This window comes from Crinia signifera, chromosome 5, assembly GCF_055691185.1.
Source record: "Crinia signifera chromosome 5, ASM5569118v1, whole genome shotgun sequence".
In the NCBI taxonomy this organism is placed as follows: Eukaryota; Metazoa; Chordata; class Amphibia; order Anura; family Myobatrachidae; genus Crinia; species Crinia signifera.
In genome coordinates this window covers 304,153,341-304,170,231 of record NC_139221.1, presented here as the reverse complement: position 1 = coordinate 304,170,231, position 16,891 = coordinate 304,153,341, and the positions used below count along the sequence as shown (strand labels likewise).

Genomic DNA, 16,891 nt, shown 5'->3' with positions numbered 1-16,891 from the left:
TCCTGTAATTATCTTTGGTCTACGTACAGTAGTCCTGGTCATCTGGTCAAAAAGGTCGACATGGCTAAGGTTGACTGGTCAAAAGGTCGAAATAAGCCTTAGGTCGACAATGCTACACATAAATCTGCGGGTTCAGTATGATTAACCTACAGTCAAAATCCTCTTTTGACCTTTCGACATTTTAAATGTCGGGATTTTAAAAGTGTAGCCATTTTTTTTGGACTGTGGGTAAATTAAGCAAAAGTAATCTCCACCTGGCCCATCAAACTACCTGCTTTATACCTGTTCTTGCCACTAGGAGCATCAGTGGCTGCAATTCGCATGCTAGCTCAGACCAACATGCTAAACACCCTGACTAATATGCAAATGATCCAAGCCACAGAGCCTTTGCCACATAAATGAGAGATAAAAGAAGATTTTATTATACCCGCTGACTACAACAGGCCCTGTCACAGAGATATCTATTTACAGAAACTTGCTATTACACGTTACAACCAATACGCTTGTATTACTCTGTCTTTCACAACACTACGTAACAAACAGAATAAGTTATAATTGTTGTGCTATGAAAACCACTTAAAGGTTAAAAAAATAGATTAATAATAAAAAAAGAAGTAAATGAAATAAATAACCTTTAATGATCAACAAAAAAATACCACACAATCCTAACCGCTCCAGAGGCACACAAATGTTAGCTTCAGTTTTACACTACAATTCGGAAGTCAGTTTCGACACACTGCCCCCAAATCGAAGTCTCTGCACGTTACATCTACCCCACCTGCAGGGCAACTTGGTTTTGTCCACTTGCTTGCTTTTTTGTTTTACATACAAAAATGAATCTGGTCCTATTTGCGATGCATATGAAGGATTGGATTAATCCTTCCCAGGATTCCAAGGTATAGTTTTAGTTAAAGACCAATAAAATCTAAAGCTGCCCACGCACTTGTCCGATTTGTCCACTTTTCACACGATTCCGACGGATCGGGAGAAAAAATTGGGTGCAAATTGGTCAAATCGGATGTGTTTGACATATGATCCGCTCCTAAGTAGGGTTCTGTGCATGTCGGATATCGGACCTGCTTGCACGTTCGACCTCCGACTCGGAAGGTCCTGGGTGGCTCATGAGGGATCTTCTGCAACTTCTCTGAGGGTGGAAGTCACCGTAATGTATGGGTAACTCAACACTAGAAAGATATTTTGTGCCAGGATCGACCTTTTGGCATGTTGACTTTTTTGTCTTGTGTCGACCTTTTCCTGCTGCGGTCCCTTCGTCTTGCATGGCGGCGGTACTTAATATTTGCATTTAATCCCTGAAAAATATCAAATGAATCAGTACAGTCTCCTTGTGCGTCCTAGTTGCATTACATTGCAACTAAGAGGCTTATTCGGTTAAAAAAAAAACAACTATGCCCGACTCTAGCACAGTTGCCCAAGACATGATGGTTTACTTACGTCAGGGTTACCTACTTTTAAAGTCTCCTCTCCGGGAGAAGCCTGTCAGCAGCACTTTGAGGGGCGGGGCCTGATGTAGATGTAATCAAGCCCCGCCCCCAGTATGGCAAATCCCGCAATTCGCGGGTCTTCGAAGCTAAATGACGCGATTTGGATCTTTAGCCCTGCCCCTCCCCGTAAAGCCATGAATCATTGTCATTTACCGCTGCGGCCAGGGAGATTCGGGGGCGGTCGCCGGTATCCGGTATTACTGTTGGGAGTTGGGAGCGAAAATAAAAATGCCTCAAATCTCCACCTTGGCAAAACCGCAGCAGGCAGAGCTGATTTACAATGTGCAGAGAGTAGCAGGACCATAAATTGCAGTGTTAAAATAAAACTGTCCGTCACGTGTGGGCTACATGCAAAAACAGATGCTATTTACCCTGCAGGCAAAAATAAATAAGACAAAATGCTCCTTTTTATTTTTGCCATTGCCCCTGACTCTTTGGGGGAATGTTTTATCAACACAGTTTTTACCTTCTTTTTTTTCCCACAAAGTTTAATTTTAATTACAGATGGTAGAATATGTATCTATTAACTGGTCATGCACAGTATGAGTGCAAAACAAAATGTAAACCCGAAAAAGCCCACAAAAGAGAAATGCTACGGAAGGTCCCAAGTAAACTGGGTACACACTAGACGATGTGTGTACCCGGCAATATCGTCGGCAGCAGGAATCCGGCGCAGTGCTGGCATCGGTAAGTGCATACACACTTGCCAATACCGGCTGGTGTGAGCACTTGCGGGGATTTGGGAGAGGGGGCGGGGGGCTTTATGCCGCTGCAGCATGGACCTCGTTAATGAAGTCCTCCCCTGTCTGAACTGCACAGACGAAGGAGGACACAGATGAAGGTAGGGGTCGTTAATGATAAGTGGATAAAGGTATAACTGGTCCGGAGCTGATGTCACAAACACTCTCCTAGAACAATCAGCCACTCCCAGCGTTTTCCTAGACACGCCCAGAAAACGGCTGGTTTCCACCCCCAGATGTCTACTTCCTGTCAACATCTCTCATTAATAGTAGTATAACCAGTGGCGTAACTACCGTGGGTGCAGGAGATGCAGCTGATTTGGGGCCCTGGCTGTCTATAGGTCCTGCAATTCTCCCCTACACCCAGTCACACTACACTCCACCTGCCCACCCTGGCAGAGGCCACAGGAGTGTAGTGTGTTCCCAGTTTTGCTAACATTTGCAGTAATGTATGTAACCCCCCTATAGGCAGATGGGAATTGAGAGGTTTAGAGAGAGAGAGGGGTTTCAAATAATATGAGTTCACTATTCCGTTCTAGGCTGGCAATTGTTCTGTTATCAGTTATTGCCTTTCCAAAATGGCGAAAGGCATCTGTGCCCTTCAATGGAAATACTGACCTGATAAGCCACTGAAACATCTGACACCCATAATGTGCTACACCAGTGTGATGATATCAACATGCCAATATGGTTTTATGAACCCTATGAGTGCTAATATCTCTGGAGAGATGTGCAAAATATCAGCTAAAAATGCCAGCGTCTCTCACATTTGTTATATAAATTCAAATAAAAAATGTTGTGTAAAAAAAAGATTATATTTAATATATAAAGTAATCGTTACAGGCCATTATGAATGTTTGCTTAGCAATTTTCACACCTATTTTGACAAATTCACTTGGCACTCAAAGGTCTAAGATTACAGTACATGCCCTATTTAATGTATACTGGAAAAATATACTTTCCTTACCACCTATTCTACTCAAATGTATCTGGTTCCTGCATCTTAAAGGCTTTCGTTTTACAATATGTTTTTATCCAGTTCTTATTGTAATGAGCTTCCAATGTTAAGCTCCTGTCTTGAAGCTTGATAAAAAAAGTTTATTAGTTAACTAATATGAATAATCTAACCAAGCAGGCACATCTAATCCTTTCTATTTGACCCGCTATCATCAGGGTGTATTACAAAATATACATGAGGAATAAGGTCAGATCATTATTATCTCTGAATATTGGTTTGGGTAGAATAGCTATGAATATAGCAATGTAAAGTTGACAGGCACCAGGTCAACATTCCTGAATGATTGACAGCTTCATTTGAAATGTTACCATATGAAATGTTGACATTCTAAAGCATGCCGACGGTTATGGTTAGGTGTCAGCAGTACGAATAGGGTAGGATTAGGCTGCAGGGGTAGGGGAGAGGTTATAGGGACACCAGGGGTAAGGGTTATGGACTGACGGAAACTGCTTACCGGGTCCAGAAAAAGGCGCTGCATGTCAACAGTACATCATGTCTATGTAGCATTCAGTCACGACATGGTCACTTTGCGACCAGGTTACAGTTTTACGAGGGCATGATTATTGTTGACCATGCGTACCCAACCGCTTTCATTTGGGCTCAGTTTGGTTTCCATAATGCAATATGTTTAAAGTGGTAATGCTGACCCAGTTACAATGTTTTAATTAACATGAGTATCATGTCGGCAGCATACTGTCCACGACATCATGTCTTTGTTGGTGTGGCCATAGCTATGTGGGTGTGACCAGTGGTATGGGTGTGGATATAGCTATGTGGGTGTGGCCAGTGGTATGGGTGTGGTCATGTAGGCTTGTACACCCAATACACCACTGGTCCTCAACTGCGGTTCCCAAGGCACATGGACAGTCTGACTTATTGCCATGAAAGAGAAATTTGCCAAAATGAAGCGACCTATCTCTTAATTGAGATAGGACTTAACCATAGCGGATGGGGTCCACCCCCCCAAACCTAACCGGCCCCTGGTTCTTTGAGCTGGTCTTGGTTTCCCGAACATGGGGAAAAAGTTTGGTGGGATTCCCCTGTATTTGAGAAACCATCACTGGGCTCTTGGACCTATCCTGGTTCCAAAAATACGGGGGACAAAATGAATAGGGGTCCCACGTATTAGACTATCAGCCATAGACTATCAGTCACAGAACTTACACAAGATGAAGCAATGCTGTGAGCTGATCCAATATTCTGCCTATCCTATTACTAGAAGCTAGAGACCTCATTGAGGCCATTAGCGGGGGATTGCCGGGACTCCAGTCCTGGACCATGAGGGGACCTGCATGCTAGCGGTGTGGTTGGGAGTGCACCGCAGGCTGCCATAGAGGGACAGGGCCAGTGGCAGCCTGAATCTGGAGCTGGCTGCAACCTAATCGGAGCTAGTGTACCGGCACCCAATCATTAGTGGCAGCTACCAGAACAGTAACTTGTGGTGGTCGCAGCGGGAAGATGAGGGGTGAGGCCCTACAATTTCCAATCACAGACCTGGAGATATGAAGAAGGGATGGCCATCAACGCTATTTCCATCAATGGTGGTATTGTGAATGACCATCGATGGTAGCATACTATTTGATGTATGACCATTATTTTAACCATCAATGGCCATCCCTTTTATTTGGCCGACTGGCCCATGGGCCAATCAGAAACTTAGGGGCGGGGCTTTATGGATGTTGGGGGCGGGGCTATGATCAGTGTCCCAGCCCTGTGGATAAGAAAAAAAACTATTAGGTTATGCTTTGCCATCAATGGAGAGAAACCATTTGGTTTTCCCCCATTAATTGCAAAACTAATCTACAACGGTCGTAAACCATCGCTGATTTTGAATCATCGATGGTCGATGTCCATCCCTAGGATGATGCACTGTGCTGTAGGTCACATGCTCACAGATATTATCTCAGGCCACAAATCCACTATCTCCACTGTGGAGGACTTGGCAGGTACAGTATATTATGCATCGTCCTGTGATGTCACTGTTATGTCACTGGCTGCAATATTATTTTTCACACTTAATGTTTCTGAACCATTTATTTATTATTTGATCAATAACATTATTTTCCAGATTCTTATATAATATACATACAACGTTTAATTTCCTCAAATCATGTTCCCATAACATTTAAGTTCAGTTTGTGCTTTCATCCCTTTTCTCTCCCCCTCATGTTCCCCTCTCCCCCTCTCATCCCCCCTCTCTCATCCTCCCTCTCTCTCTCTCTCTCTCTCTCTCTCTCTCTCTCTCTCTCTCTCTCTCTCTCTTTCTCTCTTTCAATGAGGGAGATGTATCTAACATTCTAAAGAATGCAAGTTAAGAAGTTGAGCTTAAGCTGCTGTATAATTTACCAAATATTGGTGGTTATTCTGGTTGGTTTGCAAATGCAAACTCCTTCTTTAATGGACAAAACCATGCTGCACTGTGCAGGTGGGGCAGATGTAACATGTGCAGAGAGAGTTAGATTTGTGTGAGTTATTTTGTTTCTGTGCAGAGTAAATACTGGCTGCTTTATTCTTACACTGCAATTTAGATTTCAGTTTAAACACACACCCCCCCCCCCACCCAAATCTAACTCTCACTGCACCTGTTTCATCTGCCCCATCTGCAGTGCAACATGGTTTTGTCCATTAAAGGAGTTTGCTTTTGCAAACCAACCAGAATCACCCCCATAGTGTATAAAATGACAGCTAGAATCTCATCCCAGGTTTGGTACATCTCCTCCATGGACTTATGTAACTGACAATATTGTTACCTAGAACAGATCTCAAGCTCTTAAACCATTAATAATATTTCTGCCGCGTTTACTAACACCATTAACTACTAACTCTGTGCACATTTGCAGAAGGCGCAGTGAAAAGTGCGGATCCCGATGATGTGTTTGGTAAGTAGAAAACAATGAAACTTATAATACATTTACATTGTGCACAGCGCCCCTGCCCAGATACAGTACATTAGAGTGGCGGGAGGATGACATCACTGTTACCAAACCCATCAGAACCTTGTGCACAGCGCCACTGCTCAGATACAGTACATTAGTGTGACGGGAGGATGACATCACTGTTACCAAACCCAACGGAACCTTGTGCACAGCGCTACTGCCCAGATACAGTACATTAGTGTGGCGGGAGGATGACATCACTGTTACCAAACCCAACAGAACCTTGTACACAGTGCCCCTGCCCAGATACAGTACATTCGTGTGACGGGAGGATGACATCACTGTTACCAAACCCCACGGAACATTGTGCACAGCGCCACTGCCCAGATACAGTACATTAGTGTGGCGGGAGGATGACATCACTGTTACCAAACCCAACGGAACATTGTGCACAGCGCCACTGCCCAGATACAGTACATTAGTGTGGCGGGAGGATGACATCACTGTTACCAAACCCAACGGAACATTGTGCACAGCGCCCCTGCCCAGATACAGTACATTAGTGTGACGGGAGGATGACATCACTGTTACCAAACCTAACGGAACATTGTGCACAGCGCCACTGCCCAGATACAGTACATTAGTGTGGCGGGAGGTTGACATCACTGTTACCAAACCCAACGGAACATTGTGCACAGCGCCACTGCCCAGATACAGTACATTAGTGTGGCGGGAGGATGACATCACTGTTACCAAACCCAACGGAACCTTGTGCACAGCGCCCCTGCCCAGATACAGTACATTAGTGTGGCGGGAGGATGACATCACTGTTACCAAACCCAACGGAACCTTGTGCACAGCGCCCCTGCCCAAATACAGTACATTAGTGTGACGGGAGGGTGACATCACTGTTACCAAACCCAACGGAACCATGTGCACAGCGCCCCTGCCCAGATACAGTACATTAGTGTGGCGGGAGGATGACATCACTGTTACCAAACCCAACAGAACCTTGTGCACAGCGCCACTGCCCAGATACAGTACATTAGTGTGACGGGAGGATGACATCACTGTTACCAAACCCAACAGAACCTTGTGGAATCTATAGATTTACTAAGGTCAACTTAAGAAACCTACCTAGAGATCTAATGATATACGTGGCTTAGTGGGGTACAGTAACTACATTTATTTATTACCAGTTTCTTATATAGCGCACACATATTCCGCAGCGCTTTACAGAGTATAGTTGAACACTCAGATCAGTCCCTGCCCCAGTGGAGCTTACAATCTATATTCCCTACCACATATACACGCACACACAGACATTCTAGGGTTAAATTTGTTGGAAGCCAATTGACCTACCAGTATATTTTTGGATTATGGGAGGAAACCGGAGTACCCGGAGGAAACCCACGCAAGCACGGGGAGAATATACAAACTCCGCACAGTTAGGGCCATGTTGGGAATTGAACCCATGACCTCAGCAATGCTAACCATTACACCATCCTTGCTGCCCAAAGCTTCTAAAAATGAAAAGAGTTGATGTTGCCCATAGCAACCAGACAGAACCTGGTTGCTAGGGGCAACGTTACCTTTCTTCATTTTTACAAACTTACAGGACAAGCAGGTTGTGCAATTACACACAAACAAATTCAGATTGTGCTTCAATGCAATTACACCTCTAGTGTACTGTATACTTTATCTGCCAGGTCTACTTTAGCCTGTTGCCTCACCTGCCCCTTTAAAGTCCGCTATACACACCCTCCCTCACTTTCTCCGCCCTCCTCCCACCAAGATCCCTGTTCCCTTCCATAGCGTTACTCACCCTGTTCCGTTCCCAGTACTCTTCTCTTCCCGTGGTGCTTGTGCATATCGCACCTAACAGATTATATAACAATTAATCGTCAAACCACTCATGAGCAAATTACATATACTGTCGCCATTACTTTTACTGTTTGATCAAGTTATTGAAGATTGAACTCATTCACATGGAAATTCCTATTCCCCAGTTGAAAATCAGATGATTTGCAGAACTTTGTTATTCACTTTTCAAAATAATTGGCGGTGCGACGGAATAAGGCGTATCCGGCTTGTAGCTGACGTTGCGCACCATCCCGTAATACGCTCAGGCGTGCCTAATATTTTCCCGGGCACTCCTAGTGTTTCCTAGGCACACCTGCATTTTTCTTAGCACTCCCACTAAATGGCCGGTTTCCACCCCCCAGACACCATCTTCCTGTCAATCACCTTGCAAATGGCGTGCGAATAGAAAAAGTAGCAGGAGTTTATCGCCACAGGCCGCATGCAAGCGCAGTGTATCGATAATCGGCCACTGTGCAATCAGGTCTGAATTATGGCCATTGTCTGCAACAATCACTAAATACGCAGAAGTGTTCTCTTAGAGTGTACATGATCCAGTACACTATGCTTCCCTTTAGCTTTGCGATATAGTAATATAGACAGTGCAAGGTGTTGTCTATGCTGATAGCTGCCATTGTTTCTCTGCATTGCGCACACGCTGATCACATAGGGCCTGATTCGCCAAAGCCAGTAATGATCCGTCTGTGCTGAATACCCAGCTGCCTGCATGCGGACGACGAGCCCGCCCACACTTTTGCCATCTGCATCTGTCATCATTAGTATTGCCGGGAGAAACAGAGCCATCTGAATCAGGCGCCCTGTCTCTATTTGCACACTGGACCCATGGGGGAACCGCACCACATAATCCGCAACCATCTTTCCAGTGCCACCCAGGAGATGGCACTGCACAGGGAGAGCAAAGACTCTGACAGTTCCCAGATTGCCGGAATACGGTATGATGGGGGGGGCCCACTGCACACACAGGCCGTCTTAGCCATTAATACGCCCCTGCCTTATTTACCAAGTGGAGTATACCATAGGCAACAATTTTGGCGAGACATCTCCTACAACATAAATTCAGAAATTGTGAAAAACTTTTGACTGTCGACATTCCCATTGTCAACCTAATGTTTGTGTTGACATTCCAACCCTGTCTAATTATTTCAGGTGTTGACCTAAGCCCTGTCAATCTTCAGTGGTGGACACAATGCATGTGAACTGAGGGGCCCATATCTGCGGAGGGTAGATGAATGTGCCAGGTCCTGTGTTCATCACTGATACTTCACCAGTAATTACTTATATTGTAGACTTTAGTGAAGCCGTCCCAGAAACAGAGAGGCTGGATTCTAAAGCACTGAAAACTCGGGCTCATCTGATTGTCAAGAGCAAGAGACAAAAGCCCTCCAGGACCCGGCTGGGGGACAGCATTAGCTCCACCGATGGGGAGGACAGCATTGAGAGGAAGGTACGACCCAGATACTATTGTTCTGCCAAGTGCTCTGTGCCCCAGTCTCACCTGTTCTCTCCTGCCCTGTCGCTAGCTCTGAGTTACATGTTGTTCTGTCTTATATTAAGCTGTAAGTTGAATGAAAGTATTTTCAGGGCTATAATATGCATTAGACAGATCTGGCACAAGACATTTTCCACCCAGGAACCTTAATGATAAGGAAAAAATCACTTGGAGCATGATCAAAAACCTCCACCCAAACTGTAATGGACAGTCGCTCACTCTTCGCAATGCAGGTTTGCCCCTCCATTATTGAGGATATCACACTACAGCATCACACACCGCCTTACACTTGTTATACTCTCCGATAAGTATCGGCAGGTCTCACTATCTGCAAATAGCACCCACTTCATGGGGCTGCATTGCATCCCCCCATAGAAACCTATCGGGGATGCGTCAGGCGGCGGAGCAGGAGGGAGGGCAGAAGGGATTGGAGATTCCTGCTACCCTCCCTCCTGATACATTCAGGTCATACTTAAAATTTGCAGCTTATCCCAATTAGCTGCAAATATTATGTGATAAATGGGCCCCATAGCCTCTGTAAAGTGAGTGGCCACCCAACCATGATTTTTCTGTTTATATTGTCAATGGCTTCTCTGGAGACTATTACAGAGGCTGACCAGCAGAGGTCACTGCTGATAACAAGTATGGGGACTGCAGAATTGTATCACGTTCTGTTTAGGAAGCATTGTATACTGTTGTATGTATATATATATATATCATTTCCACTTAAGGGGAGTATTCAATACCCACCGCTGGTGATTCGCGACAGCATTGAAGAGGCAGCTCGTCAGAATGGACCCAACTTTAAAAGCAGTCAAGCCCATTTTGCCAAAAGACAGCCGTGGATTCTCGAGATCACGGCCGGATCTAGACAATCCACGGCCGTTTTCGCAGACATTTTTCGCAGACATGCCCCCTTTTCGCCGATCGGCAGGCAGGACATTGAATCCAACCTGCCGATAAACTGGCGAGCGGGATGAAAACAGGCTAATGTTATAGAGTGTATGTGTAGTTATTGCAACGATCCGGCATTAAAGGTTTTTTCGCCCTTAAAATAGAAAGTTCAGTACCTTAAAAGCATTGTCTGACTAAAAAAAAGTATGACCCTTCTCAACCCTCCCAACTTGTCATGCAGAGGAAGAAAAGAAGATATATCATTCCATAGTTCAAGTAGAGCTCCGAAGTTTATCCCAATGCATCTCTAATCATTACACCATGTGCTATGTGACTGTGGTTGCCATGGTAATCCATGACACTGCACAGATTGTATTAACGATTATAAGCATTATGAAGAAAAAAGATACAGAGGGGATGTTTCTGATAGCAACCAATCAGATTCTACTTCTTATTTTTTTAACACCTTCTAGAAGGTAATAGATATAATATGATTGGTTAGTATAGGCACCATCTCATCTAAAGTAGACCTCCCATCTTGGTAAATTTACACCATGCTGTTTGGCCAGATCTGCCCCCCCTTCCTAGCTGCTGAACTTCTGTAAGTTGTCCCTAGTTCTGGCAACAATTCCACCCATTCTTTTTCCCCTGCTCCATGGCATTACTGGTGGAGTATTTGGTGGTACAGTAAGTTATTACTAAGGAGGTCATTCTGGTTGATTCGCAAAGCTGGGAAATGTGCAGTTTTGTGAGTCAATCAAACGCCGCCAGCATGACCCCCTTCGCATGCCGAGTTTCCCCACACGCATGCGAATTTTCATGGCAACACTTGGCGTTCCTATGGGCGCGACGACGGTCCACCCCCCCACGCCCCCTACCCGCAGCTTTGTGCGAGCGGACGTGAATAATCAATTCACCGTGGCCGCACACACCAAACGACTGCACATGTGCATAAAAGTTTATGCACATGCGCAGCTGCGAAACATCGCTCAGAGTTGCGAATCCGCAATGGTGCGTGAGAACCAGAATCACCTCCTAAGCCTGGCCACATTCTGAGCAACAGGATTTGTATTTATTTGGACACACTAGAAGAGATATGGCTCCCAGGCCGCAAGAGCAAGGATCATCGTCACTGACGCTAGATAGTCCACCATAGGAACGCCGAAGACACACACTTATTGCCATTATCTTCTGACAGCAACTGGCCAAAAATGCTCTGATGCATTTGTTTAAGTCTTTGTAATAGGACCATTCTGCCTGAAATAAGCAAATATAACTCTGCAACAGACTTTCTTTCCAGTTCTCCTTCCATTTTGTGTTTTATGCAGATCAATAAACCTAATGTGTGTTTTTAGTAGAGATGTCCAGGACCGGATTTACCCAGATCTGCGAACGGGATTTTTATTGGCTGTCGGATGTCACATGTTTTGGCTCCAAAACATGTGACAGCCGAATAGCCAATAAGATCCCATTTTCAGATCCAGGTAAATCCGTACCTGCACATCTCTAGTTTTTAGCGTGTGAGATTATCTTCCATAGTGCAGTCCCATGTGTCCCTTCCTCCTTGTCTCTCATTGTCTCATCTCACTGTCTCATGTCTAACTCACTGTAACTGTCTGCTGTTTCTCTCACAGTGCTTCTTTCTGTGGCCAGCTGTAGCGCGCAGTACCTGTCTCTTGGTACAGTATTTTAGTTCCATCCATTCTATATTCACCCTCTGCTATAGATACAGATAAGTGTAATCTCCATACAACCCATGTGCATTACTCATTGTCCTACTTCTGAAATGTCTGTGACTTGTTTGTTGCTGTCCCCCTTTCCCCTAAAATTCAATAACAAAATTAAAACTTGCTATATGTTGTCGCTTTATGCCTTTCGTTAATATAGTGTACAGCAGTAGCGAGTCAACATATTGGGAAATTAATCATTTCATTTATTTCTTTTTAGTTTCTTTTCTTTTACATAATTTCTTTATTGTTGTTTCTTTATGAACCAATCTCACACTACTGTCTGTCCAGTAAAGCTTCTTAGGTAATACTAGTTTTTAGCTGTTGTTACACTCCAACACAGGTTACATGAGGTCCTGTTCGTGCAGTACACAAATTACAACACACATGGGGTGGTATCACGTTATCAGCGATCATTGACCGCTGAACCTGTGGGTGTAGGAGAAATAGTATTTTTAGGGGGTGGCTAAATCAGATAGCCTTTTAAAAAATATATATATTGTGGAAAATTCAGTTTTTCGCTTCCGACGTTTCGTTGCAGGTAATTGGATTGGATTACCCCCATACAGTTGTATCAGACTTGTCTGTATGCTGAAAAGCTTCTGATGTTATACTTAGACTAGTTTTATTGACAACACATTCTTCTCACTAACTACTTGGGTAGTATCGCAACGTGTGTGGTTAGCATTATAATGAACAATCCATACATACAGTATATTGAACATAACCCTAGTAGTTTTCTAGTGACGACTTTTTCCGTGTCAGCCGTATTTGGACTCTTTACAGCTGTCTATCTATTTTCTGTATGTCTACTACACCACTCTGACCTAAAACAATGTGATATAATCATTCTTGTTGTATGTAGTATGTTCCATAGTAGAGCAGAGCTTGACCATAGTTGGTCACATGTGGGCCTTAATAAGCATTGGGCCTAATTCTGGTTCACTTGCAAAAGCAAATTCTCTCTCTAATGGACAAAACCATGTGCACTGCAGGGGGGGGGGGGGCATATGTAACATGGGTGCGATTGTACTTCAAACTGATAATCTATATTGCAGTGTAAAAATAAAACAGTCAGTATTTACCCTGCACAGAAACAAAATAACACCCATATCTAATTATCTCTGCACATGTTACATCAGCCCCCCTTCCTTCTCTGCAGCACACATGGTTTTGTCCATTGGAGAGAGAATTTGCTTTTGCGAGTGAACCAGAATGTTGGGATAACATGACTGGTGTGTAAATGAGGCGTGTTATCTTGGTCTGGCTGTTGGAGGTATATTTGTATTTAATGCAATATTATGGCATTGTGCTTGCAGAATGCCACGCTGAGCAATGACTTCAGCGCCAGCAGCACCAGCTCAGCAGACCTGAGCGGTCTTGTGGTGGAGCCGAAGTTAGCGGAGAGGTCCCATTCGCTAGCGCTGTCCTCTGATGAGGTAAGGAACTGCACCTTTGTGCTTTGTGCTATTACCCGCTGGCATTATGTGACATAGTACTCTGCACCAGTCACACGGCAACCAAGGCTTCCACACAGGTGTCATCGCAAACCATCAGGGTCAGGGTCATGTAGAAGAATGCAGGAATGCGCTATAGAATGTAGAAACTAGACACAGGACAACAGGGAGACTCCTGAAGATCAGGTGTCACTCCCGGCTACCTGAATGAGTGGGCAAGTCTCCCGGGACTGGTCATCACTCACCAGCTTACTTAATGGGTGGACTTGGCAGCCCATTATGCAATTTGCACTGAATTCTGTCATCAATGCCACTCACTTCCCCTAATCCATCCCCCCTTGCTGCACAATGCTGATCATTTCAGCATTGTATAGACGGGGAGCATAGTAATGATGATGCAATCACGCATCCACACTCCCAACCACAGCATCTGCCCATCCTCGCCCCCTTATGGCAAGTCATGCCCCCCACATCACCCACTGCTGTGCCAACCAGAAAGTCAGCAACATTACACCATCCGTACTACCCTTAGCTTAATGATCGGTAATTTACAATCTTTTGAATATTTCTACAGTCATACTTACTGTAACAGTGTTAATAATTAATCTTTGTTTTTATTGCTTCATCATGATGGTACATATAATCTTCCAATTATACACAGCTACAGTATATAGCGATCCAGAAGCAGGCTCCACACATCACTGAACTGACAGGTGTATAACAGGCTGTCTCCCACACATCACTCACCTGACAGGTGTATAACAGAGGCTGGCTCCCACACATCGCTGAACAGACAGGTGTATAACAGAGGCTGGCCCCCACACATCACTGAACTGACAGGTGTATAACAGGCTGTCTCCCACACCTCACTCACCTGACAGGTGTATAACAGAGGCCGGCTCCCACACATCGCTGAACAGACAGGTGTATAACAGAGGCTGGCTCCCACACATCACTCACCTGACAGGTGAATAACAGAGGCTGGCTCCCACACATCACTCACCTGACAGGTGTATAACAGAGGCTGGCTCCCACACATCACTCACCTGACAGGTGAATAACAGAGGCTGGCTGCCACACATCACTCACCTGACAGGTGTATAACAGAGGCTGGCTGCCACACATCACTTAACTGACAGGTGTATAACAGAGGCTGGCTCTCACACATCACTCACCTGACAGGTGTATAACAGGCTGGCTCCCACATGTCACTCACCTGACAGGTGTATAACAGAGGCTGGCTGCCACACATCACTTAACTGACAGGTGTATAACAGAGGCTGGCTCCCACACGGCACTCACCTGACAGATGTATAACAGAGGCTGGCACCCACACATCATTCACCTGACAGGTGTATAACAGAGGCTGGCTCACACAAATCACTCACCTGCCATGTGTATGAGAGAGACTGGCTCCCACACATCACTCACCTTACAGGTGTATACCAGAGGTCGGCTCCCACACGTCACTCACCTGACAGGTGAATAACAGAGGCTGGCATTCACACATCACTCACCTGACAGGTGTATAACAGAGGTCGGCTCCTACACGTCACTCACCTGACAGGTGTATAACAGAGGCTGGCTCCCACACATAACTCACCTGACAGGTGTATACCAGAGGCCGGCTCCCACACGTCACTCACCTGACAGGTGTATACCAGAGGCCGGCTCCCACACGTCACTGAACTGACAGGTGTATAACAGGCTGTCTCCCACACATCACTCACCTGACAGGTGTATAACAGAGGTCGGCTCCTACACGTCACTCACCTGACAGGTGTATAACAGAGGCTGGCTCCCACACATAACTCACCTGACAGGTGTATAACAGAGGCTGGCTCACACAAATCACTCACCTGCCATGTGTATGAGAGAGACTGGCTCCCACACGTCACTCACCTTACAGGTGTATACCAGAGGTCGGCTCCCACACGTCACTCACCTGACAGGTGTATAACAGAGGCTGGCTCCCACACGTCACTCACCTGACAGGTGTATAACAGAGGCTGGCTCCCATACGTCACTCACCTGACAGGTGTATAGCAGAGGCTGGCTCCCACACGTCACTCACCTGACAGGTGTATAGCAGAGGCCGGCTCCTACACGTCACTTACCTGACAGGTGTATAACAGAGGCTGGCTCCCACACATAACTCACCTGACAGGTGTATAACAGAGGCTGGCTCACACAAATCACTCACCTGCCATGTGTATGAGAGAGACTGGCTCCCACACGTCACTCACCTTACAGGTGTATACCAGAGGTCGGCTCCCACACGTCACTCACCTGACAGGTGTATAACAGAGGCTGGCTCCCACACGTCACTCACCTGACAGGTGTATAGCAGAGGCTGGCTCCCACACGTCACTCACCTGACAGGTGTATAGCAGAGGCCGGCTCCCACACATCACTTGTCTCACCTGATAGATTTGAGTACTGTGTGGGTAAGACTTTGCTGCTCTGTGTTCTGTGACTGTCACATCTGGTGTATTTAACTTATAACAGAGGCCGGCTCCCACACGTCACTCACCTGACAGGTGTATAACAGATATCTGTGCCCACAGATCACTCACCTGACAGGTGTATAACAGAGGCTGGCTTCCGCACGTCACTCACCTGACAGGTGTATACCAGAGGTTGGCTCTCACACATCACTCACCTGACAGGTGAATAACAGAGGCTGGCATTCACACATCACTCACCTGACAGGTGTATAACAGAGGTCGGCTCCTACACGTCACTCACCTGACAGGTGTATAACAGAGGCTGGCTCCCACACATAACTCACCTGACAGGTGTATAACAGAGGCTGGCTCACACAAATCACTCACCTGCCATGTGTATGAGAGAGACTGGCTCCCACACGTCACTCACCTTACAGGTGTATACCAGAGGTCGGCTCCCACACGTCACTCACCTGACAGGTGTATAACAGAGGCTGGCTCCCACACGTCACTCACCTGACAGGTGTATAACAGAGGCTGGCTCCCACACGTCACTCACCTGACAGGTGTATAGCAGAGGCTGGCTCCCACACGTCACTCACCTGACAGGTGTATAGCAGAGGCCGGCTCCTACACGTCACTTACCTGACAGGTGTATAACAGAGGCTGGCTCCCACACATAACTCACCTGACAGGTGTATAACAGAGGCTGGCTCACACAAATCACTCACCTGCCATGTGTATGAGAGAGACTGGCTCCCACACGTCACTCACCTTACAGGTGTATACCAGAGGTCGGCTCCCACACGTCACTCACCTGACAGGTGTATAACAGAAGCTGGCTCCCACACGTCACTTAC

General features: G+C 45.8%; 1 protein-coding gene across 4 annotated transcripts in view; it reads left to right on the top strand.

Moving 5' to 3' along the window:
* The window catches only part of PPP1R9A (protein phosphatase 1 regulatory subunit 9A), a 176,966-nt gene that overhangs the window by 151,791 nt on the left and 8,284 nt on the right, over positions 1-16,891 (top strand). For 3 of the 4 annotated variants that reach the window (XM_083189433.1, XM_083189432.1, XM_083189431.1), the window contains exons 12-14: positions 6,101-6,139; positions 9,304-9,461; positions 13,447-13,566. In XM_083189433.1, the coding sequence (XP_083045559.1) occupies positions 6,101-6,139; positions 9,304-9,461; positions 13,447-13,566 (317 nt within the window). The remainder of the gene's footprint in view (positions 1-6,100; positions 6,140-9,303; positions 9,462-13,446; positions 13,567-16,891) is intronic. The other variant, XM_083189434.1, reaches the window with a different exon arrangement.